At 37.3% G+C, this 23,799-nt stretch overlaps 1 protein-coding gene across 10 annotated transcripts in view; it reads left to right on the top strand.

The window, feature by feature from the left end:
• The window catches only part of ATP2B2 (ATPase plasma membrane Ca2+ transporting 2), a 170,583-nt gene that overhangs the window by 107,756 nt on the left and 39,028 nt on the right, over nt 1-23,799 (top strand). For all 10 annotated transcript variants that reach the window (XM_065642940.1, XM_065642939.1, XM_065642938.1 and 7 more), the window contains 4 exons: nt 11,127-11,368; nt 11,945-12,179; nt 18,631-18,810; nt 19,848-19,935. In XM_065642940.1, the coding sequence (XP_065499012.1) occupies nt 11,127-11,368; nt 11,945-12,179; nt 18,631-18,810; nt 19,848-19,935 (745 nt within the window). The remainder of the gene's footprint in view (nt 1-11,126; nt 11,369-11,944; nt 12,180-18,630; nt 18,811-19,847; nt 19,936-23,799) is intronic.

Raw genomic sequence — 23,799 nt, 5'->3', positions numbered from 1 at the left:
GCTGGATTTGCTATGCACTTACTAAATTTAGCTCCTTAACTATACAAATTGTTTGTAATTGTGCTGCAACCAGAAAGGCAGTATGTATTAAGACTGATTTTTCACTTTGGTTTGGTCTTTCTGTATATTCAATTTTCCTATCCGAGATCTATTTAGTCAAAAAGTAGAAAATCCAAAATATCGATAAGTTTTGTGCAAATGAAGACTGTATGTGCAGATAACTACCTGTAAAGACTATTTCTTTTGTTGAAATTCAGGCTTTCAATGTGCATATCCAAAGGCCGTGCATTTTCTGCTTTTTAATGTTATGATTAAATTATTGTACAGTATGACCATTATCACAGTACACATTTTTCAGATGCTGGCACTGTGTGTGTTTTGTGTTGGTGTTTTTTTGTGATTAGGTTTTTGTTTTGTGGGAGGTTTTTTGTGCGTTTTTTGTTTGTTGTTGGGGTTTGTTGGGTTTTGTTTGTTTTCATTTTTTCCAATTCATTAGCCTAAAATGCTGATTTAATGCCTACAGTGCACAAAAATACTTCCAGTTCTAATTAGTAAAAAGCATAGAGAAGGTTACGCAAATTAAAATGAGAGTTGGTATATTTAAATAATAGGATAGATGCTGTGCATTGTGCAACTTTATGGCTGAAATTCACATACAATGGGTGGTAGAAAGCATGTGTGAGATGCGCTTCAGACTACTAGTGGAGGTGCTTTTAAAAATGTGATTAATTTTGATTAAGAGAGTTAACTAGTTAATTGAAAGTGAGCAAGATTATGTAACTGGAGTTTTGATGGTGATATGTTCATAAACATTGAATAACGTTTTCATGGGCAACCTTGGTGAGAGAAAGTCTTGAGCTGCTAGGGAGACAACTGCTGAGATTACTAAAGCAGGTACTAGAGTGGCTCAAAGGATGTTTTCCACAGGTACAATTGCTCGTTAGATCACTGCTATAACTAAAGAAAATGTAGCTTTATTTCCTCAAATCTAAAAGATGAGGTTTCAGCCATAAAGCAGATGTATTAATGCTTTTAGTGTTGGCAAAACCAGGTAAATCCTTAGCATTGATTCTAATTTGGAAATGTAGTTTTTAAACTGCGGATGTTATCTTCAAATTGAATTTTCACTACCTGATCAGCTCAACGTTATGCAGTTTGTCTTCTGTCTGTGTTTTTTCTGCCTGCAACACTTGGGAAGCCAGAATATCAGAATGCAGTAAAGCCTCAGTCTAATAGATCTAAAATCAAGGTAGCAGATGTTTGGTTGTAATTATGGAGGTACCAATTACAACTGTGCAATTAAGTGCAGTTTCTCTTTTGCACTTAAATAAAAATGTTCAGATTTCGTTCCTGAAAATAGAGCAAGCTTTTGCCAAATATATGGGACAAATTATCAGAAAGTTATAAAATCTGTTAATCTGTTCTTAATGTTAATCGATTTGGTTTAGAAATGGCACATTTGTCACTCTGATCTGCGCTCTAATGATATTGGTAAGAGGGGAAAAACACGCTCTTGCGGTTTTCTTTCTAGCTAGCTTGAACTGAAACTTTGTACTAAGTCTATATTTAAAGTAAATTGGTTGTTAATTGAAGTTAATAACAATTGCTGTGTCTAATTATTCTGATTACATAGGTTACTTGTCAACAGTTGTTCTTGCACTTAAACAAAGCTGCGATGCAGTAGTATAAATCTCATGTTTGCCAGTTCCCTGTGAATGGGACTGTACAAAACCACAAGAGTGGAGGGGTTTAGTGTCCAAATTTGGAAAAGGAATACATAATTTTCAAAATTAGAGAACCAAATTGTTCAATAAATAATATGTTACCATGGAACATATATGCATGGTTTTGATCAATACCAATAGGAAAGTCGCTAAATACAGATGAATAACATCTGGGGAAAATCTGGAGAAAAATCTGTGTCTGTAAAATTCAATTTAATCTCATCTGGAAACACTAAGGCTGGAGTATCCTAATCGTAACTATGACTAAATCAGTAGTGTCATAACAAGGCAGAGTTCATTCTTTGCACTGTAATGTGGTGTATTAATGTATCTCTCTTTAAATTCAGCCATGAATTGTTGTCTTTTGGAATCCAGAGATTTTTTAAAAATTATTTTCATTTTTTAAATTAAAAGACATCCAACCTTCTATTTTAATTATTTTAATCTTGAAATGTAGACTTATTTATTACAAGAAGGAAAAGGTTGAAATTAGAGAACCAAACCGGCTTAGGAGACGAAAACAAATAACCCTTGTGGTACATCTTTTGATAACAGAGTTGCTAATGAACTGTAATGTATAAATATAACATACTTGCCAATGTTTGGTTCCTTAGAATAAGTATTGTTTAGTTAGATGTGCTGGACTTTATGAAAAGGTATTATTTTTAAAAAAATCAGTTAATGTTTTCCTAATCAGAAATCCTGCTCTGGGCCCAGTTAAATTAATTACATAGATAAATGTAGTTAAATTTAGCTTTGTTAACTACCTCAAATATTGCTTCTGCTATAGCTATCCTACTTTTTTCTGGTTGTGAAGCGCAAGGAATTAGCAATTTTTGTTCTAATTAGTTCTAACAAGTTCTTTATATCTAGTAATATTCTCATATGAATAGTGCAGATTGCTCCTATGTGTCAACACTTCGCATGTCTGAAAATTTATGCACAGACAGTATAAATGTTTTGCCTGCATTTTTAACTTGCATCCTCTGTTCTTGAGAGTGAATAAAAATCCTGATGATGTATGGACTAGAAAAGTGGGCAGTGAAGTAGATGGAAACCTGCGGGAAGTGCTGGTCCTGGGGACTGCGATACCAAAGCCCAGCTGGAAGCCGATCACTGATGGTGTATCCCAGTGATCAATACGGGCGGCCAAAACTGTTGCACGTCATTAAAGATCTGGATGATGGGGCTGAGTGCCTGGCGTGCAAGCTGGAGATAGCGAAAACTGGGATTATTCAGTCTGGAGAAGGGTCAGAGGGGACATCACATACCTGATGTGAGGGAATAAGGAGGATGGAGCCAGATTCAGTGGTGCCCAGTGAAAAGCAAAGAGAGCAAACAAACCTAGAAAATTCCATTTAAAGATGAGAAAACCGTGAGGGTGGGCAAAGACTGGCACAGGTTGCCCCAAGAGGTTGTGGAGTCTCCATCCCTGGAGGTATTTAAACCCCGCTGGACACAGCCCTGGGCGACCTGTTGTAGTGGAACCTGCTCCCAAAAGGGGGAGGCTGGGGCGCACCAGCCTCAACTGCTCTAACTCTGTGAAAAACATGTGCAAACCTGACGTGTCCATCTTTTGCCTTTGGCTAGTGAGAAGAAGAAAGGATTTTCATGTTTGTGGTAGTATTCTTGGGCCTTACCCTTTTATTATTCAACTGAATCAAAGGCAAATTTGTCCTTCAAACAAAAAGGGTAATTTAATTATTTGCTATTAAAATTGAGGGCAAAGTGGTAGCTTTCTTTGAATGTAAAAATAGGTAAGTCAGTGAGAGAGGGAGTTGAGACTGTCGCACCAGCATTTCAGTCTGTTCTTCATGCATGATTTCATCTTCTTTCATAATCACTCTTGGGGGAATTTATGGATAGTATCGTTTTTCACTTGTTCCTGTTATGTGAGCTGAAACAAGCGTGAGTCCTTATTCACTCAGCCACATCACTGCTGGCCTCTTAACTTCACCATGTTGGTAGGAAATGTCACACTGATACCTTACATAATTACAGCTGGCACCTTTTTATATGATTGACTTGCTATTATTTGAGGAAACAAGAAATGTTGAAATAGACCATTTTTGTACCATCTCAAGTGCTAGCAATGAGAATGACACGTTACCGCAACACTGCATTAATTAAATAGATTATTGCATCATTTTCAAGTCTGTCTTCAGATAATAGAAAAAATTATTAAATAATTATCCTCCTAAAAATTAAATAATTATCCTGCATCACAGCTAATCTTTTGTAGGAAGCCTGGATTTGACTGTCCTCCAACTGTTGTGGTAGATCTAGTTATGCCACTTGTACCTAAGTAATTCTATTTTTCTGGCTACTGTACAACTATATTGTTTTTTACACCCTATACAGGGTCAAAAATTCAGTGTCAGCAGGAGGGTGCCACACGTGTCTGACGGGTGACGGGGAACGCGGTTAAACTGCTTTTTCATTGCCACTCGTTTCTTGCTGAGATGGCGTCAGCGGGCTCGGCAGGACGTCCTGGGCAAGCTCTAACCATGAGGGATGTGAAGGTTATCTTACGGCTTTAACAGTTTGAACTGCCAGCAATTTTACTGTGGCATAGCAGTCTAAATGACGTGAGGCTGCTGCCTGCATCCAACAGATGGGAACGAGGGACTGGCTGGGTGAGCGCGCAGCCTCACCAGCCACTGGTAGGACGTAACAGCTTTCCAATGCGTACTTTGGATGATTAAACAATGTCGTTGTTTATTTTTCTGATTTCAGTCTTCAGATTTTATATCTCTTGCGAGTGCTGAAACACGTGTCAAGTGCTTTCATTTTAGGTTGTCTAGATCTGGAATGTGCATCAGGCTGGCTAACAAATCAGTGCCTGTCAGTCAGGATTTGGAATAAATTGCCTTGATTTCGCTAGGCTTATGATGGTGGCTGCTGGTGCCCAAGAAATGAGGCAGCTGTGGATATTGATATTAGGGTTTTGTGGACAATGGGAAGGAAAAGGAATTACCTGTTGTGTCCCCTTTTCCAGTCTTTTCAAAATAGAAATATAGAATACACATCACTACAGGTCAGCGATGGTGAAATTTCAGATATTTGTTCATGTGATCCATTTATTATTTCCCTCTCTACACTCTGTTTTAGTCTTTTTTATGCTGAGGAATACTGCTGGCATGCTTGATAACCAATACACATCCATGTAAAAGCATTTTATTTCTCTTAATCCTGTTCCTTCCACTGATTTTGGATTCAAACGCTCCATGTCCTGCTGTCTGTGATGGAGACGTGTGTCTGTATCATGTGGGCAGTGTTTAAAGAAAAAGGGAGAGACTTGGTAATAAAGGGAGAATTTACTGAAAACACTTTCCCTTCTATTACCTTCTGTTTGATTCTTCCTGTCTGTTTTTTTCTCCTACAAAACTGGTTATTGATAATCCCCGAACCCAAAATATGAGATTTCATACCATTAGTGGTGAATGTCTTCTTTTTTCCACAAGTCTCTCTGTCAGAAACCTTTCACAGTCTAATTTCTTGTTTAAGCCCATAACTTTTTTATTTTGGATGAGCTGTGTTAGCGTTCCTCAAAACATATTACGTGCTGCCATACGACATTTTTCTGGCTTCTGTACAGCATGTGTAACACCATTTAAGCCATGCGAAATACAAATCCTGTTGTATTTAGAAAATATGGCCAGTCTTTGTTACCAGAGCATGTACAACATGTATTAAAGAGTTCCCAAACATTCTTTGTTATCTGGTTTAGAGCCAAATTCCAAATGTATGTACAATAGGGCTTTGAAATGACGAATGTGTAATCATGGGAACCAAAAAATGATGCATTATGGAGCAAACTGATCAAAGTCAGGAATTTAGAAGCTCAGCATCCTTAAGGGATACAGACCTCCAGTTCTTTGGAATTGAAATGCTTTGCTTGTGCTCGAAATGAAGGAAGAAATCCGTATCAGTTTAGTGTATGAAGTTTTTTAATCCTCTGAAGGTAAAAAGGAGATAAATTTTACTTTCTGATGAACAGGCATAGTATAAGTGAATGGGAAGGCCTATGTTAGTCTACTCAGCAGGGTACATAAGAATAATTAAAAAAAAAAAAAAATCAAACCTTTAAACTTTTAAATGTTGGGCTTTAAATCCAGCGAGTGAGCTGCGAACGGTTCGTGAGGTCAGCACGGTCTGTCTCTTGTGATGCCAAAATGATTATGCAGCAGCCCCAAGTTGTTAACTGTTCTTTTTCAATCCCTTATGCTGGCCCCAATTCAAACTGACTTCTGACTTGAACTGTATTTCAACAGCGTTGTACCTTGCAGTGATGATTCTGAGTTGTATAATAGCGTGTATATTATCAGAAAACATGCTGCTTTCTGTACTCTGTGTAAAACAGAGACAACTTATTGATCATTAACATGAAAAAACTTCTTAAAACTACTTAAAAACAGTCTGAGGACAAATTGTGATCTTCCGCATCAGTCAAGCCAATAATATTATTCTAGACGTGTCCCCAAGGGTGGCAAAGACCAGAATCTGCACAAGATATAAAGAGTAATTTTTATTCCTAAATAAAGACCTTGGGAAAGTAAATTCATAACATTTTAACAGTACAGAGCTGATGCCAGCTATTTGTAGCGAAATTTGTTTTTCGGACACCATTTTGTTTTTCTTTGTTTTGAGCTAGAAAAAGATTTTTCAAGAATTCTAACAAAATGTTTGGCGGTTGGTTAATTAGCAGTATGCTAGTCATGTATAATTACTCCGCCAGGTGCAGTCTGCCGGGAAAGCCGGCAGGGCGCTGAGATACTGAGAGAAGGTGGAAAGTACAACCTGGGCAGAAGGTCGGTAAAACCAAAGGAAAGTTCCACAGTACTGACTGGGGAGAGTCAGATAAGATTATTAATTAAGCTTTCTAAACAATAAATGAAAGTGAAAAATATTTTCTGTAAGAGAATCTTTGCATATCAAAACCAGCCGATTTCCAAACGAGCTTTAAGGAAGTTTCTATTGCATTTGTATGTAGTAATGCGGAGGTGATACAGCTAGAAAACAATAAATACTCTTAGAGCAAAGAGTAAAGAACAAAAGAGAAGATAAAGCAAATTTGCCTCTGGTGTTTGGCATCAGAATCCAGATTACAGCTGGGGTGAAGGATCTGTGGAAACAAGATCCCAGAGAAATCATAAATGAACCCTGGAAGAGCTGATGTCTGGGGTTGCTGCTCTTATTTTGAACACATCTTTTGAAATAATTTCCCATTTTGTAATTGAAAACTTTATTTAGTCACCAAAGGTTTAGATTCTTAATCCTTGGCTAAAAATAACTCCTTTAATTTTCACGTTTTTCTCTAAGATAAGCAGTCGTTTTTATGTCTGTCTTGGTTTAGCTTGAAATCAGTTGAATTAAACGTGAATCTACAAAAAGCTGATACATTTGATTATAAATTTAGTATGTTTTAATCTTGTTTTAGATGCTTTCTGTTAAATCACTGACTCAGATTATGCAATGAGGGAATATATCTGAATTTGATAGTACTACACTTTTGAGTAGTTCTCCTTTATTAGGAATTAAAAAACAAAAATATCACATGGTTCAAACAGCACTAATCTGTCTCAGTTGTTTTAAATTTTGCATATATAATGTTTAAATATACAGAGAAAATTCCTGCACATCCTAGTCCGTTTTCTCTTTTTTGTAATGTAGAACAGAAATTTTTCGCTAATTAATTTTAAAAGGTTATATTCCTCTGTTTGCCTATTGTGAATGGAGTTGAAATGGAGCACTCAATGTGGATAAAATAGTCTAACCAAGTTAGTTTTTTATCTCAATAAAATGGGTATATTTACAATCGTCATTATGCTAAAGGAGCAGTTTAATCTGTAGAACACAGAAGAAAAACAAAAAACAAACTAAGGCTTCAGATAGTGTATGAAATCCTAACATTTTGATTTGGAAAGACCGCTTCCATGTTCTTGCCAGGTCCTTTCTTTTAACATCAAAAATGGCAATGAGAAAGATGAAGTTTAGCAAGTGTTATGGTAAAAATGGAAGCATTATAGTTTCCTAATCTAATTTTAAAAGCTGAAGCACCTTTTTAACTTACACCCACGGTTTTATCTTTCTCCCTTCTTAACCTGTTTATTAGTCAATTATTTTCTGGTGCAATAGTTCTGAAAATTCCTTTTGTAATCCCAGTTCGGTATTAGTCAGTACTAGCTTTTGGGTTATTTTTAGGCCTTAATAATACAGCTGTACTTTGACCTAGAAACCTATTTTGATATGATATGATATGAACTGGTTTTTTAACATGTCTGCAGTTTGTTTTACATGCAAGTATTTACTTACAATTGTAATGTTATTACTACATAAATAATATAAAGACTTGGAAGAAACATTTGAAAACATTATAAAAGGATCAGCGGGAAGTTGTTATTGGAGGAAAATCTTGGCTCGGTCTCCTGCTGGAAGACCGTACAGTTTGTAGCAGCTTTGTGACTGGCAAAGACCTTTCCCCGAGCTCCGGAGGAACAGGCCATTCCCAAAGACTCAGCTCCTGTTTACAAATCACAATTCAAAGGCTTTCTCTCAAATGTTGTCAAAGGGTTTTCATTCCCTGAGGAGTCAATGAAGCTGTTCCTAGTTCATTATTCAAAAGTAACCCCTTCAGACTGTCCTTTTAATTGTTTTCCAGGTGCCATAAACTGCAGGTTTCAGCAAGAAATAAATTTAGCTGCAGCTCAGTAGGAAGTTTTAAAAGCCGGCAGCTTCTGCAAAGGGTTGTCAAGACCAATCTGGAAGGAGCCCCGTTTTGGCGTGTCGCTTGGGAGCTGAAGCAGTCAGGGAAGGAAGCGCTACTTGCCAGCTCTCACCACCATATGCTTTATTATAATGTAACATACAGAGAACATGGGGACGGCAGCTGCTCTAGAGGGAGGTGGCCACTTGTTAGATTTTTGAAACCTTTCTGAAATGTCGGTTCGTTTTCTTTTCACTGGTATTTTTTCCCCTTGCTTACGTATTTACATTCAAAAGACGTTCACTAAAACACAACTATTTTTAGACCCCAGTAACAAGAAGAGAGCGTGCTCTACTTTTTGTTGGAATAAATATAATTTTAGAAGGACACCTAAAATTTAGTTTTATATATTGTGAAATGTGGCTAGATTTTTATTTTCTCAATATCCACTCACATCAGGGCATGAAGAAATCATACATATACATTAACTATTGTCTAGGATTGCATGTCTTCGATGAAAAGAACTTTTTGTCTTTCATTGGTTTCCAGTGTGTGTTTGCTAGTCGCTTGATCGCGTTCACATTGAAGTTAATGTTGAGATTCAGTGACTTCAGTGGCAGAGCGAGCCAAAGCATAAATGAGGATTTTGATCTAAAATGGAAAGAGTTTGATACAATGTGCACCAAGAAATCAGTCTTTCCTAGCACCACTGCCCAGGCAGGGAACTTGATTACTCTGTTGCTCTGAGAAACGTGAAGCTCTTGGCATGTTTCAGGAACTGCCTGCCTGCCATGACATGAAAATTTATCTGATTTATTTAAACAAAACTGTATTGTAAAGGGGTTTTTTTTGACTCCTGAGATTTCCATATCCAGTGGATGTAACAATCCTTCCAGATACACGTAACTACAAGCTCTTGGGTTTTAAATTAAGGATTCTTAAGTGAATTTGAGAATCCAGAGGGAAGTTACATCACAGCATAATGAGATTATTGCAGGGCAAGTAGTTATACCATACAATAAAATTAATATATTAGCATTTTTGCTGAGTGTCAGTGTTTTACATTGACCCTGGAGTAATGCTAAAATGTCATAGCAACACAAATATGACCCATATAACTCGGTAAAAAATGATTGTTCGTATAGAGGAAAGATGTTACCGTTCTTCTTTGAAGAATAAATCTCTTTGAGACAGAGATTTTTAGATTATTATGTATTCCTCACCATAGATGCATTTCTCTGAAAAAGAAATGACATTAATCTGCCTGTCCCCAGGTATGTATTTTCCTGGTGACAGGTGAATCTTATGAAAATCTGTGTTTATTTGCTTACTTCAGTTGTGGACGAGTCTACTAGTATCTATCTGACCTTCATTTTTCAAACCAGCTGCAATTGATGGTTTTCTGGAATACCTACTTACATGCTTGCTAATGCTTTCTTAAAGGTCCCCTTTTCCCTTTTTATGGCCATACTTGTTGCAAGCATTAAAATCTCAGTCGGATTACTGATTTTTAACTTTAATCATTTCCTACATTACCCCTCATCCCACCAAGGGGCAATGTATGGACTTCCATCTACCTATGAATCGCATTTCCAAAGCACACCGGATTTTAAAGTCTATAGCAAAGTTAAACATGGATTCTGAATGCAGTCCTGCAGTCCTAATTCTAGAAAATATGAGGCAGAAGTGTAAGTCACATTGAAAACGATGACTTACAGTTGTGTCTTGAGTCAAATCAAACCCTGTTTTCAAAGCACATTGAAGTTGTGAAAGGACTTTCCCTTCTTTTGGTTCCCGTACGTCTAGTTTAGCCCTAACTTATGCAACACTTTTCTAATTCTACCAAGTAGAAGAAAATTTAGGTTATCACCAGTCTATAGTTCACACAGGCGTCACTTCAAGTCAATCTGGAGTCTTGACAACAGGAACTTTTTTGTTTGAGGTGTATTACACCTCCAAGAAAGTTTGTACATGAAATATATTTATATTTTGAATAGGAAGGTAAAGCCTTCATTGTCCCTAGAAGGACTAAGAATTGTCAGGAGTTGCAAAATGTTTAGCCTACTCCATTTTTTTCTAACATGTAAAGCATTTATTGGTTGAAGCAGCAGACTAAAGTACGGTAATTCTTGAAACGGGTACTTCTAGAATGAATATTTTGTGGATTGTTGGAAATACCTTTTTCTCTGAGATTTACTATTGTGATTAGATGCAGATTTTTTTTTTTTACATAAAAAATGTCTAGTAGAAAAAAGGACAGAATCTTTCTTTAACTCACCATTATAACCATGAGTATCAGCAAACCAATATAATGCTAAGCAAGTGAGAAAAGGAAATACTCTATGAAAAATGAGAATTCATTATTTTTGACCTAAAGAAAGTTACTTCATTTTTAATGATGTATTTCCTAACCATCACAAGCTATTGAACTACCAATGGCTAACCTAAAAGAAATGCAAGAGACCAAAAGTAGTTGTGTCTAGAGAAATTTTCCTCATTGTGAGAGCAGGTGCGTCAAGTGTGTTCCAGCTCTGTGGATTATCTGCTAGCTTTTAAAAATCAGAAGACACGTGACCGCGCAGTTAAGAGTGTCAGATCTTAAACTGTACGCTGCGACTTTCGTATTAATTGTTCAGAAGGCATTGGGTGTTGCTTATCATTAGAGACATTTATATCTATTTTTTTCTTCTCTTCAGCCACCGGAGAAGGAGGGTGGGCTGCCTCGCCAGGTAGGCAACAAGACGGAGTGCGGCCTCTTGGGCTTTGTCCTGGATTTGAAGCAGGATTATGAGCCTGTTCGGAACCTCATCCCTGAGGAGAAACTCTATAAAGTTTACACCTTCAACTCTGTGAGGAAGTCGATGAGTACCGTCATCAAAATGCCGGATGGTAGTTTCCGAATGTACAGCAAAGGAGCTTCTGAAATCGTTCTGAAGAAGTAAGTTCAATGGATTAGTTGCTGTGCTTTTCCAAAACGCAGAACATTCTGACACTAATAAGACGTACATGGGGATTTTGGTATTTGGAATTTGCTACTTTCAGTAGAAATACGACACTCTTTAGTAGTATGAACTGGTATTGGTTTTTTCCACATTTTTTTAAGCACCTGCTCTTGCAGAACTGTTTGGCTTATTTTTCTTATCACTGGCTAGCCAAAGAACTGGGTCTACATTGGGTAGTTGACAAATAGATTCTTTATGTTAAACCTATTTGGAAAATAAGGGTTTTTCAGTTTCACTTTGTCAGCTCATTAATTACATGGGTAGCGAGGAAATAATGGATGAAGGGCTCTTGTTGTCTATGTAGTAAGTTACAAACAAATTCTCTGTGATATTTCAGTAGTGAATCTTCTTGCTTAATACAGAAATTAACAGTAGAAATTTAAAACATGACATTAAAAAAGGAAACTTGAATGAAATGAGCTGATACAAGGGAATACTTTTCAGCAGTCATGCAAATCACTGTCACAAATCACAGTATCAACTTTTTTTTTCTTCTCATAAATAAAAAAAAGATGTTCCAGGATCCTTAATGCAGCTGGTGAACCGCGTATCTTCAGACCACGTGACCGAGATGAAATGGTGAAGAAAGTGATTGAACCGATGGCCTGTGATGGACTGAGAACTATCTGCGTTGCTTTCCGAGACTTCAACAGCAGCCCGGAGCCCGACTGGGACAACGAGAATGACATCTTGTCTGACCTGACCTGCATTTGTGTTGTTGGCATTGAAGACCCAGTAAGGCCAGAGGTATATCAACTTCTGACATTATAAAGAGTTTTTCAGAGAACTGAACATAAGTTGATCTACAGAGTTCTTGCAGTTTTTATCTTTTTTTTTTTCTTTTTAATTAGCTCTGTCAAAGAAGATGGAAGAGAGCTTTAGAAACACACTTTATGTGGTAAAAAGTCAAATAATTAACTTGATAAAAAACAACTATTAATCAACTGATATTTAAACAAAGCAAAATAGGGCTTGTTGAACTTACAAGATTGAGGCGACTTAACCTTCTCTTAAGGAGTAGTGTTCAGGAAGAATGATTAGCAGAAGTTTTATTGTTCTTCCAGATATTAAAGAGTTTTCCTTTAAGTAATGTGGCCATACACAACTCTGAAAGTAGAGAAAAGCCACACGGTGATCGTAATTGCCATGATTAGAACTGCAACGTGCTCGCCTTCCAGAAGAATGGCACAGTCTTGGAGATTTGTGTTTTACTGTAACGGGGGCCCCTTTACTGGTTCTCTTAAGATGGGTGGCTACTCAGGAAACCTGTTTTTAATATTTTATTTGGCCAAGGAAAAGCTTTGCCACAGAAAGGCTGCAGATTTCATGGATACTATACCTAAACGACTGGTAAAAATACGACTAAAATGTCAACCCAACTAAACTGAGAAAATCAGTATTGGGTGTGCACAGTGGAAGCACATGCCAGCTACTACACTTGGAAATTATATGACTACAGTAATTCAAAGATTAAGAGGTAAAAACTTTCTTGACCTATGTATATGGTAATTGATAATTAATCTTGATAGTGGAGCTTTAATTCCATTTTACTGTTTCAAAGCAGTAACAGAAGGTAAGTCCCACAGCTGAAAGTGCTGACATTTCTGCTGTCTTCGTTTGGAGCACCCAGGGCAGCGAGTGATGCTCCTCTGCTCCCAGAAATCCACTCTTCCATTCTCTGGTTATTTCAGGAGGTGATGAAGGAGTAAGGTCATCGAAAGATAATTCAAATTTCTCTTACACAAAAAGAGTGGGTTCTGATGCGGCAAAAAGCAAGCAGTTTGGCACCCATCTTTGTATTTTTTATTCTTCTGTCTCATTTTATATTTTTGCTGGATTTTTTTTTTTAAATCACGTCTAAATTTTTGTATTTGATCCACTGAGAATTGATGGCAATACTAGAAATGATAGGAAGTTCAAAAGTATCAATTAACCTGATTTTTTTCCCCGAGTCCTTTATAAAGTAAGCTTTACATACTTCTGTCTGCTGTAACTTTGGAAACTAGCATGATAAAATTACAGCTACGGGTACCAACCGCATAGCTATGCTTTGTATGATAATGGACTTTCTTGGGTTTTTTCAGTATCAAGAAGATTATAATATAAAGTAAATCTTGGTAGGTGAAAGCTGTCTGATAAACTCCTTATCTCTGCAACCATCCATCAGATAAATGTCATTCACTTTATCTGTCATCAGGTGGTCTCTTGCTGCTGCTCCATCTGTCCCTACACCTGACATTGCATCTCTTTAAAAATAATTTAAAATATTCTTTAAAATGTTCTGTCTGCAGCAATCCCTCAATGCCTGAGCTCACAAATACATAAAGTCAGAAAGTTTTTAACTGTCAGTGACCACTGGAGCTGTGAATCGCTCCCCTTTCCCTCCCAAATGATCCATTTGTTAGAAAACAGCTTCAAGTCAGGCTATGTGTGGTATGACAGCCTGAGGGAATGGGGAGCAGCGGGATTTGCAGTTATTATTGAAAATAGCTGCAAACTATCCTTTCACGTGATTACTGCGAGTGTGTTTTATAAGAGAACTGCTCCCGTCTTGTAGGGAATAATTTCTTAGGACCTTGAGGTAAAAATGAATAGTGCTGCTAAAAATAAAGAGGACAAGTCTGACTTCTGTGTAAAGGATCAAAGAAAATGAAGGTAGGAAAAAAAAATATTTCCAGATAATTATTTTAATAATGTATTGAATTTCTTGTAGTTTAATGCCAGAATATGCAGTAACGCTTCTTTCTTCATTGCAAGTCACAATAGAATGTTTATAATTTCAGAGTTCTACCAAATGTTCGACAGTTGTTTTTCGTTTTCTTGTGTTTTGGTTTTTTGTTGTTGTTGTTTGGGGTGGTGGGGCTGTTTTGGTGGTGTTTTTGTTGGTGTTTTTGTTGGTGGTGGTTTGGTTTTTGTTTGTTTTTCCTCTTTGGCCCTTTCAGCTGTTTTAAAGTGATAATAACATCATGAGAACATTTAAAACAATGTTTAAATTATTGCTACTCCACACATTGATAAAAAGCAGTAGCAGTATCTTGGGAGAAAGAAATTAACCAAAAAAACCCCCCAAGACAGAAAAAACCCATAAATTTCAGAAAAACTGTCTAGGTATAGAATATGAGACTTTATGGGAATATTGTAATATACATATGTTACAATGGCGAAATCACCACTGTAGATTCAAGTAGTAAGATGTTAGGCTGTTAGAAGGGACCTTACTATTTTGCCAGTGTTAAGCCCACTTATTAAATAGAATCACCACCAAAGTTTATGAATTTTCAAACTGCTTTCTGTAGGGAAAAAGAACATAAAAATTAGAAATATTACTACACCTGCTGTTCTATTAATATTCTCAGTATTCATGGATATCAGAATTTATTTTGACAGAAATGGTAGATTAGGTCATTCCAATGTCCAGTGTCACCATCCTGGGAGCTTCTAGTTTCCCTTAAATTCCATTCCTATTCTTCCTGGGAAAGGCTCCGTTTTTTCCTTTTCACTGAGATGGCCATCGGGGTTCACGCATGCACAATTTGAGGCTCCCGGTGTGCACAGAGCTCCTGTGGCAGGTGGCTCACGTACATCCTCAGAGAGATCCGGGACGGGGTCCCTGCGGTGTCACTGGGGTCACACCAGCCACATCTGTTCTCATGATACTGCTGGCAGCTTTCTTGCGCTTGCATTTCCTTCTGTACATTAAAAGAAACTATTTGGATGAATTATTCCACAATGATATCCAGCAACTGACCAAAGTTATCTGGAGTGTAACCACTGGACACGCATGACTTTTGCATAATCCCTTGGTTATTTAGGTTGATTCAGACACTAGCTTATTCATTACCAGCAGCTGTTTTTATCAAGCACTGAACTACCTGCTTGATACTTAGTTTTTGGTTTGTACGTGTGTTGTTTTTTCCTTGGATAAATATGCAAGAAGAGAACGAATAGAACGATGGATTGTTCCTGTAGTGATTTCTCTGTGGATTTTGACAGTCTTTCTGGATCAGTTTTAATGAGTCTATACTGGCTTATACTGATTTGCCAATGTACGCCTACAATCTGTTATTGCTGGGAGATGAACGTGAATCACTTCCAAATGTCACCTCTTTATTTGTCACCTGATTCTGATAGATATTCCTGCATTGGACAATTTATGTATGTAGGCATGTACAAGCAGGTTTTCCTTGCAGAGAGAAAATAAACCAGCAAATTTTGAAATGTGTACTTCAGCTCTGCACAACTGATGGAAAAGATCTGCTTCCACTGCCCACTCAGTCTGCCAACACTTTCTTCCTTAAAGCAATAAAAAAATGTGAACAATATTTTAACTGTAATTACTGTACACAGTATTAAATCAGATACCACCCACCAGCTGTCCAAAAAATGAGAGAAGAGGAAAATAGAATAGAAAATAGGAAAAAAAAAAAAAAAGTCGAATTCTGTAGTTATATATGAGTTTGAGATGTATCTGAAACTAGGTTGTCCTTCCATGACCTTGTTTAATAGGACTGGCACTTAATGTGAATAGACCTTTTTTCTGTTTGCACTGTAATTCATTTTTCTCCTTCATGGTTCATACACTGTCCTGGTTTTACAGATAGTCATCTAAATCTGTCATATGCTATGCATGAGGGTCACCACAGTTAAAGTGAATACTGAGGGCATTCCAAATGGGCAAATGGGATATAGTCAGGATTATTAATGTGCAAACTGGTTAAATCAGGAGCCATTTGCTTAAGTAATAGATTTAATCTGATTGTATGTCCCACATAGAAGTCTATTTCATAATGTTAAAAGGCATCAGGTCCAAATAATATTTCCAGGATACAACTTGTGGGAAGAATATTCTCAGTTAGTAGAGATGAGGAAATGGGAAGACAAGTCTCTGTCCCTTATTTTTTCTCTTGGTTCTGTAATCTGTGTTGACAGAGTCATTTTTGCAAAGAGCGCGTTCTGTAGATGCAGTCGGAGGGTGGACTGATCCTCAATTAGGTGTTAGTTTAGTGGAGCATTTTGGAAAATAGAAGCCTCACAACTGCCTCTTGTTGATTAAGGAAGAAAGAACACAACTGGGCAGATGAGCCGTTATGCAAGTGAATAGTTTTTCCCGAGAAAAAAATATTTTAATAAAGATGCAGAAACATGGCATGAAATTGTATTCACCGATTGTGATAATCATTATCTACAGTACGGTTTAAGGGAGTGTAATTTCCGTCTGATGTGCAGCCCGAGCTATACAGCCATTCCCACGCTGGATCAGAGCGGTGGTGGTCAGTCAAAGCCCAGGTCCTGCCCTCAGCATTGTGGCTAGAGAAGAAATGAAAATACCTGGAAATGCACAAAATCGACAGTGTAATGTTGGAGATGGTGACTCCTTTTCTTAGTATTTTCTGTACTAATGGAGGAGATTGAGCCACTCTAATTGGCATTGAGTTCTACAGTGGCCTTATATCTATAATAGAGGTTATGATCAGCAAGCTGCACTGAACTGGCAGTAGAATATAGCAAGGCTTTGCTGTTGTAGCCAGTAATAGCCATTTTGATCCCCTTTCTTAATTTAAATGGAGGGGTTTTGTATTTTTTAATGATGATTTTAAAATTAAAATTCTTTTCATATCATTTGCTTATTAGTTTCTGCAGGAAACCAACAGGTCTATGTACACGATAGCTGACACAATTCCCAGTCAGACAATCCCACTACTTTATATAAGTAGGTCACCTGAAGAAGCTCAGCTGATAATATAGCAGCAGTCTGCAGTCAGTGGTCAAGTACATGTATTTGGGGTATTGGTTTATGTGCACATTAGGTAGATTGAGAGCATTAGGCAACACTGCAGAGCCAGCATCAAGGGCCAGCTCTTTGGCGCTATTTTAACTTGTGGGTTAACCTTCAAATTGTCTGGAAGTTTACTTAGGATCACTGCCTAATGTTCAGATGCTTATCTAAGTCATGCTCATCATTTGGGAATCTCTTTCCTCTCAGACTGTCACTTGTCTACTTCAAGTACCTCTCTGCTGCTCCACGCGTGAGAACCAGTGCAGCCTCTAATTTCTTTATAGCTGTCCTTTGCCATCTCCTGTAGAAAGGGAGTCCTGGTTCTTGCAGCTCTGGGGTGGGTTTCTGTCTTCAAGAGGATCTTGGGATGCCCTTAGTCTCTTCTAGGTAAAAATGGAAATTTGAAGAAGCGGGAGTGTGTTGAACGCATCTTATCTAGGCTGTTCTTGAATTGTTAGAACACACTTCTTATTCTGCCATGTCAAATAATGTTATTTTTTTTTCTTGAAGAATGCTTTCATAATACTGCAAAAGTGTGATAAGACTGCATTCATTCGTTAGGGTGATACTTATCGTTTAAAGGAATACATGTTTTTCCCCGTCTGATGTTGAGCTATAGACATGTAGCCTTTCTATAGGCACTGACTTCACATACCCAAGTAGATGTATTAAGAGTTTCCTTTAATGATTAGGAATCAATTTCCTAGCACTTGCACATTTTAGTTACAAAAACCTTTTAAAATAAGCTGTATATGATGGCAAGTCAGTATATAGCTTCTACATTCATCTCATGGACCCTGTTACCCTCTGAATTCTCTCTCACCGGTTATGTACACTGTGCAGAAGGTAAAGTTAGTCTCATGCAGAAAGGATTGTAACTAAAATAATGTTTAAATTTTACAGTTGCAAAATATGTAAATTATTAATGAATTTTTAAATTTATATACTTAGGAATTCCAGCTGTTGATTTGCACGAATTAGTGTAGTGGTGCTAAATTACAATAACTTTTTAGATAATCTTATTGAAAGTTTGGATCAGAAGTTAGATAGTTTTATGTACAAAATACACATATTCTCAGTTCGTATTTTCATGTATGTCGAGTATGTTTGGTTCAGCATGCTGTACCTTGATGCTAAAGGTCAAAACAAGCTGCAGAGCGCTCGTTTTTATTGAAGTCAGGGGAAGCTTTGGGCAACTGATCTAAAAAATCGTTTGTGTGCTTCTTGATGCTAGATTTGTCTTGCTTGTTGTGTAACCTCAATTCTGCAATAGTGAGGTTGCTATCATTTATGCCATGACACCTGTGATTTCTCTTTTTGCTTCCTGAATTTCTTAGCCTCAAAATATTCTGATTGGAAACAGCTGGCTTAAACTTTATCTCTTATCTAGGAATTTTCTTTCCTGTTATCTTGCTTTTGTAGGTCCCAGAAGCCATAAGAAAGTGCCAGCGAGCTGGAATTACAGTCCGCATGGTCACTGGAGACAACATCAACACAGCACGTGCCATTGCCATAAAATGTGGAATCATTCATCCGGGAGAAGACTTTCTCTGCCTCGAAGGGAAAGAGTTTAACAGAAGGATCCGAAATGAGAAGGGAGAGGTAATTAATACACTGAATATTGTGAATATGTTACTAAAAAATAGGGAGAACATTGAAATGTTTTTTCTCCTGCACTGTTGTGTACCTCATAGCAGTCAAGACTACTTGGAGAGCTTTCTACTTCTTTCTACTGCTAGCCTTTTGCTATTCAAAATACCACTGAAAATGCAGTATTTACTATGCATGATGCATTGCCACTGCCAGTTTAGTGCCAGCCTAATTCAGCAGGTTCTGAACCACAGGACTAGTCTATGAGAAATCAAAACTAAGCACATTAAAAGCAGGCTTGTTAGCAAAGAGGAGAAGGAACTCACCAGCAATTTGCAGGTCTGTCTCATAAAAGTGCAACCTGTACTGGGAACCAGCTTTATTTAAAAATCATTAATATCATTGCTTTATTTTATACCACTTCATCTAATATCCACGTAATTAAGGTATTCTTCAGAAGCTTTTTAACTCCTTATAGAAGATGAAGCTAACACACAGGTTATTGAAGTCAGCTTTAAAAAAGTAAACTCTATATCGTGTCTTTGAGTCCATCATTAACGAATGGGCACATTTGTTTACTCCTTACATTGTTTGATGGAATCCTGGAACATTAGTGTATGTAACGTTTTTGTCCTTGTTGCTGTTGGCATACAGAGAAAATTCTGCCATTACTGGTGCCAAAATAAAGTGAAGAATTTGGATTCAAATGTAGAATAAAACAACACAATGTTACTTGTAAACATGTTTGATCAGCTTTGAGAAACTCCACATCCATAAAGATGCTAAGAAAGGCTGGTTAGATCCTGTGGCAAAATTTACCTATGTTAGCCAACAGCTGAGCTTCGGTGGTGGAAAACTGCCTTTTCTGACCTTGCCTTCATTCGCAGCATTGATGGCTGTTGTAAATTCTGTGCTTTTGGATAAAAGTTGCAGGTCTGAGTAGTGAAGTGAATCATCTGACATACGGACACAAATGTATTTTGCATTTTGCTAATCATAGGTGAACAGTTTTACTGTTTTGGGGTTTTTTTTGTGTTCCCTCCGTCCAGATTGAGCAAGAGCGGATTGACAAAATCTGGCCAAAGCTTCGAGTGCTTGCTCGCTCATCTCCCACGGACAAACACACTTTGGTAAAAGGTGCGTACAAACTACCTGCGCGTTTCTGTGTAAATTAATGCCAAAGTTACGGAAGTATGCTCAGCGCATCATGTGCATTGTAAAAATTTTGCTGTTACAAATTTATCTGAGTTGTTACCTTCAATTGCACATCTATACATGATGCAAGAAATTTTTCTCGGTAACCACATCTCTTGTGTTTGTCTTCTAGCTGAGCCTTCAAATAGAAAATAATAGGAAACTGGTTGGCGGGAATAACAGAAATACCAATAACGTGTCTCAAGTAGATGTAGGCAGCCTCATATTTGCCTTGTGACTTTTAATTGGACTAGAACAACGCTCTAGCTGGGAAGGGAAAATGTGTGTGCTGGTCAGGAAGAAAATATTGTTGAGAACTAGGTTGTTCTTCATCTAAACATGAGGGGCCGTAGATTTTGTAGTCTTTGCCTCTACATCTTTATGAAGAAAACAAGAACAAGCTCATTTCGAGTAAGTCAAGTCACTCAAGTACATCTGTTCTCTCACAATTATTTTTAAAGAGTATGCGAAGATAAAAAACTTCTCATGTTACAATAGCAGTTGTTGGAGATCGTGTAATTAGGAGGTGCCCTCTTTAGCATTACATGAATGGAGATAGGTATTTTAAGCCAATTCCGTTTTCCTGTAGGCTCATTAATTGTATTATTTGCATTGGCTTCCTTTAGATTTCTGGCTGTAATTTTAGAATCTGTTTTTGTCCTACAAAAACTGCACCATACAAAAGATGTTCTCTTACCATACTATCTGCAGATGGAATGCTCTATAAAAGAGGGATTTGTTTGCGGTTTTCTTTTGAAAGCCTTTTTCGTAACTGTAACTCACGCTTCTTGATGACTTGAAATCTCATTCTGTTGACTTCGAAGCTCACACTTAAAAGACAGCTGATGAAATCAGAACATTTCTGATCAGGAATAACATAATTTCTGGCCATGGTAAGATGTGGGGCTGGCACAGGCAGAAGCCCCATCGGCGGACGGCTGTGGCTGCTGGCTTCCTGATGAAGAAAGAGCTGGATAACTTTGCTAAGGCCCTATAAAGTCTGCAGAGACCCTTCTTGGCAATTCTTGGAGGAGCTGAAGTTCAGGATAAGATCCAGATGATCAGTTAGATGATTTTAAGCTGGCCTACTACTTAAATGATAATGCACATTTAGGTGGGAAATAGTTTCTGTATCTACCCTTTGGTATGGCGACGTTTTACTGATATGACTCCATTCATGAGTGGCTACAAAGGCTTTTGAGCAGTATGTAATTTTTTAAAATGCCTAAATGACTTCAGAGCAGAAGTGCCATTATGAATTTAAAGATTGGATCAGTTGGGTCCTTTGGGATCGGGACCCCCGTGCATGTGAAGAATTCTGGAAGCATGGATCGTTCAGGAGAACTAAGATCTCCTGTAAGGCCTGGCTTGGTACACAAGGTGTGAAGAGTTCTGGAAGCATGGATCGTTCAGGAGAACTAAGATCTCCTGTAAGGCCTGGCTTGGTGCTGAGGTGGGGAGCTGGAGCCGTGCTGCCACAGCTGCTCAGCCTCTCCAGCCACTGCTTACACCAGTGGGCCCTGAAGTGGGGGGCACACACGGCAGGGACAATCCACTGGGATGCAGGAAAAAAATATTTTTTACCATTACTACATAGAAGACTATATTTTTAAAACACTGTTTATTTCATCTCTAGCTCATCCTTTTCTAATGTATGTTTTATAATGTACATAATATATTAGTACCCTACTACATATGTATCATTTATAAATAATATACGTGTTCTGGGAGTGCGTGCTCAAAAATATTTTACTGATAGGTGTTCGTGATTGAAAAGGTTTGGAGACCACTGGTTTGGACACATAGTTACTAGTTGCATAGGTCAGTATTAAACCAGCACAAAGCTGAATTCTCCGCACTTGCCTAGTGCATACAAAATACTGACTTTCTTAGAGGGACATGACTTCTACAGCTTAATAGTTTGTTTCACAAACACACAACAATTTGTCTTTTGTTAAGTGGATTAGGTAAGTCCCTTGGGAGTACTCGTTTGAATCATTCGGGATTCTCCTTTACGAGAAAAACGAAACCTTTGCCAGAGAAAATGAAATCAATAAAGAGCTGAAGAAAAATAAGCAACAAATTACTGATGTTTTACAGCATACGTGCTTTGACAATCCAAAAGATACTTAGTACTACTGAATGCCTTATGCAACTAGTACAATTAATGCTTTAAAGATGCGACAAGGTCAAATGATAGAGCGATTAAGTATCTAATGAAGTTCAAGAACAAGTCTGTGGAAAATCACGATGGAATCTTTTGGCTGGTTATACTCCAAGGGCCATTAAAAGTTACAAGAAACTATTTGAATGTTCTCTAGTTTTGGGCCTCTTGTTAAAATGTTATGTTTTTCTCAGATTCTTGAGGGATCAAGAGGATTTTCTCTTCTTTGATGTATTCTATCTGCTCTAGGGTAAAAACACACATCACAAAATAAACTTTTTCATATTTAATTTTTAATGACATACAGCTGCTGGAGGGAATATTTTTTCTCCTTAGCATAGCACAATCCCACCCAGCAAAAGGATCATTTTTATTTTTCATTTTTGTTTTTACTACTGCTAAGGGACTAGAGAAAGGCATGGTTCAGCATTTCAGGCTGGGCAGACAGTTTCTCTCAAATATTTACGGCTTTGAAGTAGAGGTAGATTGGAAAAAAAAATTCAAAATGGTTTATCATCACAAATTGTTGCAGTAAAACAAAAATGTTAGATACCTCAATCCAACTGAAATACAATTTCTTATGGATTTTATGACATCCATTGGTGGATTACTTCATTTTTTTTTGCCCTATTTTAAAATATATAACAAGTAAAAAAGCATATTCTTTATACTGGCGTGCCCTTATAATGCTGTTGCTGAAATACTTCAATATTGTCTTGATTTTTACAATACTATGGGAAGCAACTGTTTAGTACTGATGGGAAATATCTTCTTATCAGAAGGTATAGACAAGATCAAATAAATATTCCGTTTCCTAGTTAGAGAAGCTGTGCTTTCCCATATGTTTAAATTAGGCTGGAATTATTTTTCTGTGATATTAAAAACAACTATTCTGTTCTCACATAACACTGATTTGTTAACGAGCAGAGAGGGAACTTTAAAGAAGAAGAGATTTGTAATAATTACCCTTAATTACTAAAATATTTCAAATATTATTGCATGGGATGATTTATTCATGACCTCATTATTGTGGACATGCCCTGAGGCTAGGCAGAATAATCAAAATATTTAAAAGTGTATTAATTGACATTCTGAAATTAAATATCAGTATGTCGCAAACTGCAAGTGGTTTTGATTTCCATTTGAGAGAAAAATTTAGTATTTACTTTTATCCAAATTCATATGAAAGAATATTCAGAAAGTTGACCTGTTCCACAGTGTAAAACGTCAGCTTCAACCAACTGCTCCCTGAAGTCAGGAACATGAAGATAGTAAAGGAAGCAAGAGCCATCCTGCATTTGAATCTGGAGTTTTCTACTCTGTAAACACCACTTAGGTCTCTGTGGTCTGTGTCAGGTATAACTTTGTGGGAGGCACCGATGCCTTCAAGGTTCCCCTTTAGTGTGTCACTCTTATAATATAAAGCAGATTGGTGGTGCATACTTAGTACAGAAATCCACACGTTTTAGCCATGTTCTTCTCTGCCATTCTAATATCAGGAACTTCGTGGAGCGCTGTTCACTTACCAATTCCCAATGCTGTCTGTAATGGTATATATAATGCTTTTACATTAACCTTTAAAGCTCTATTCCTGCACATACTTAAGCATGTAACTAAAGTGAATTTATATTTTCTGTTTTAGA

The sequence above is a fragment of the Caloenas nicobarica genome, chromosome 11, assembly GCF_036013445.1.
Source record: "Caloenas nicobarica isolate bCalNic1 chromosome 11, bCalNic1.hap1, whole genome shotgun sequence".
Lineage (NCBI taxonomy): Eukaryota > Metazoa > Chordata > Aves > Columbiformes > Columbidae > Caloenas > Caloenas nicobarica.
This window is presented reverse-complemented; position numbering and strand designations above follow the sequence as displayed.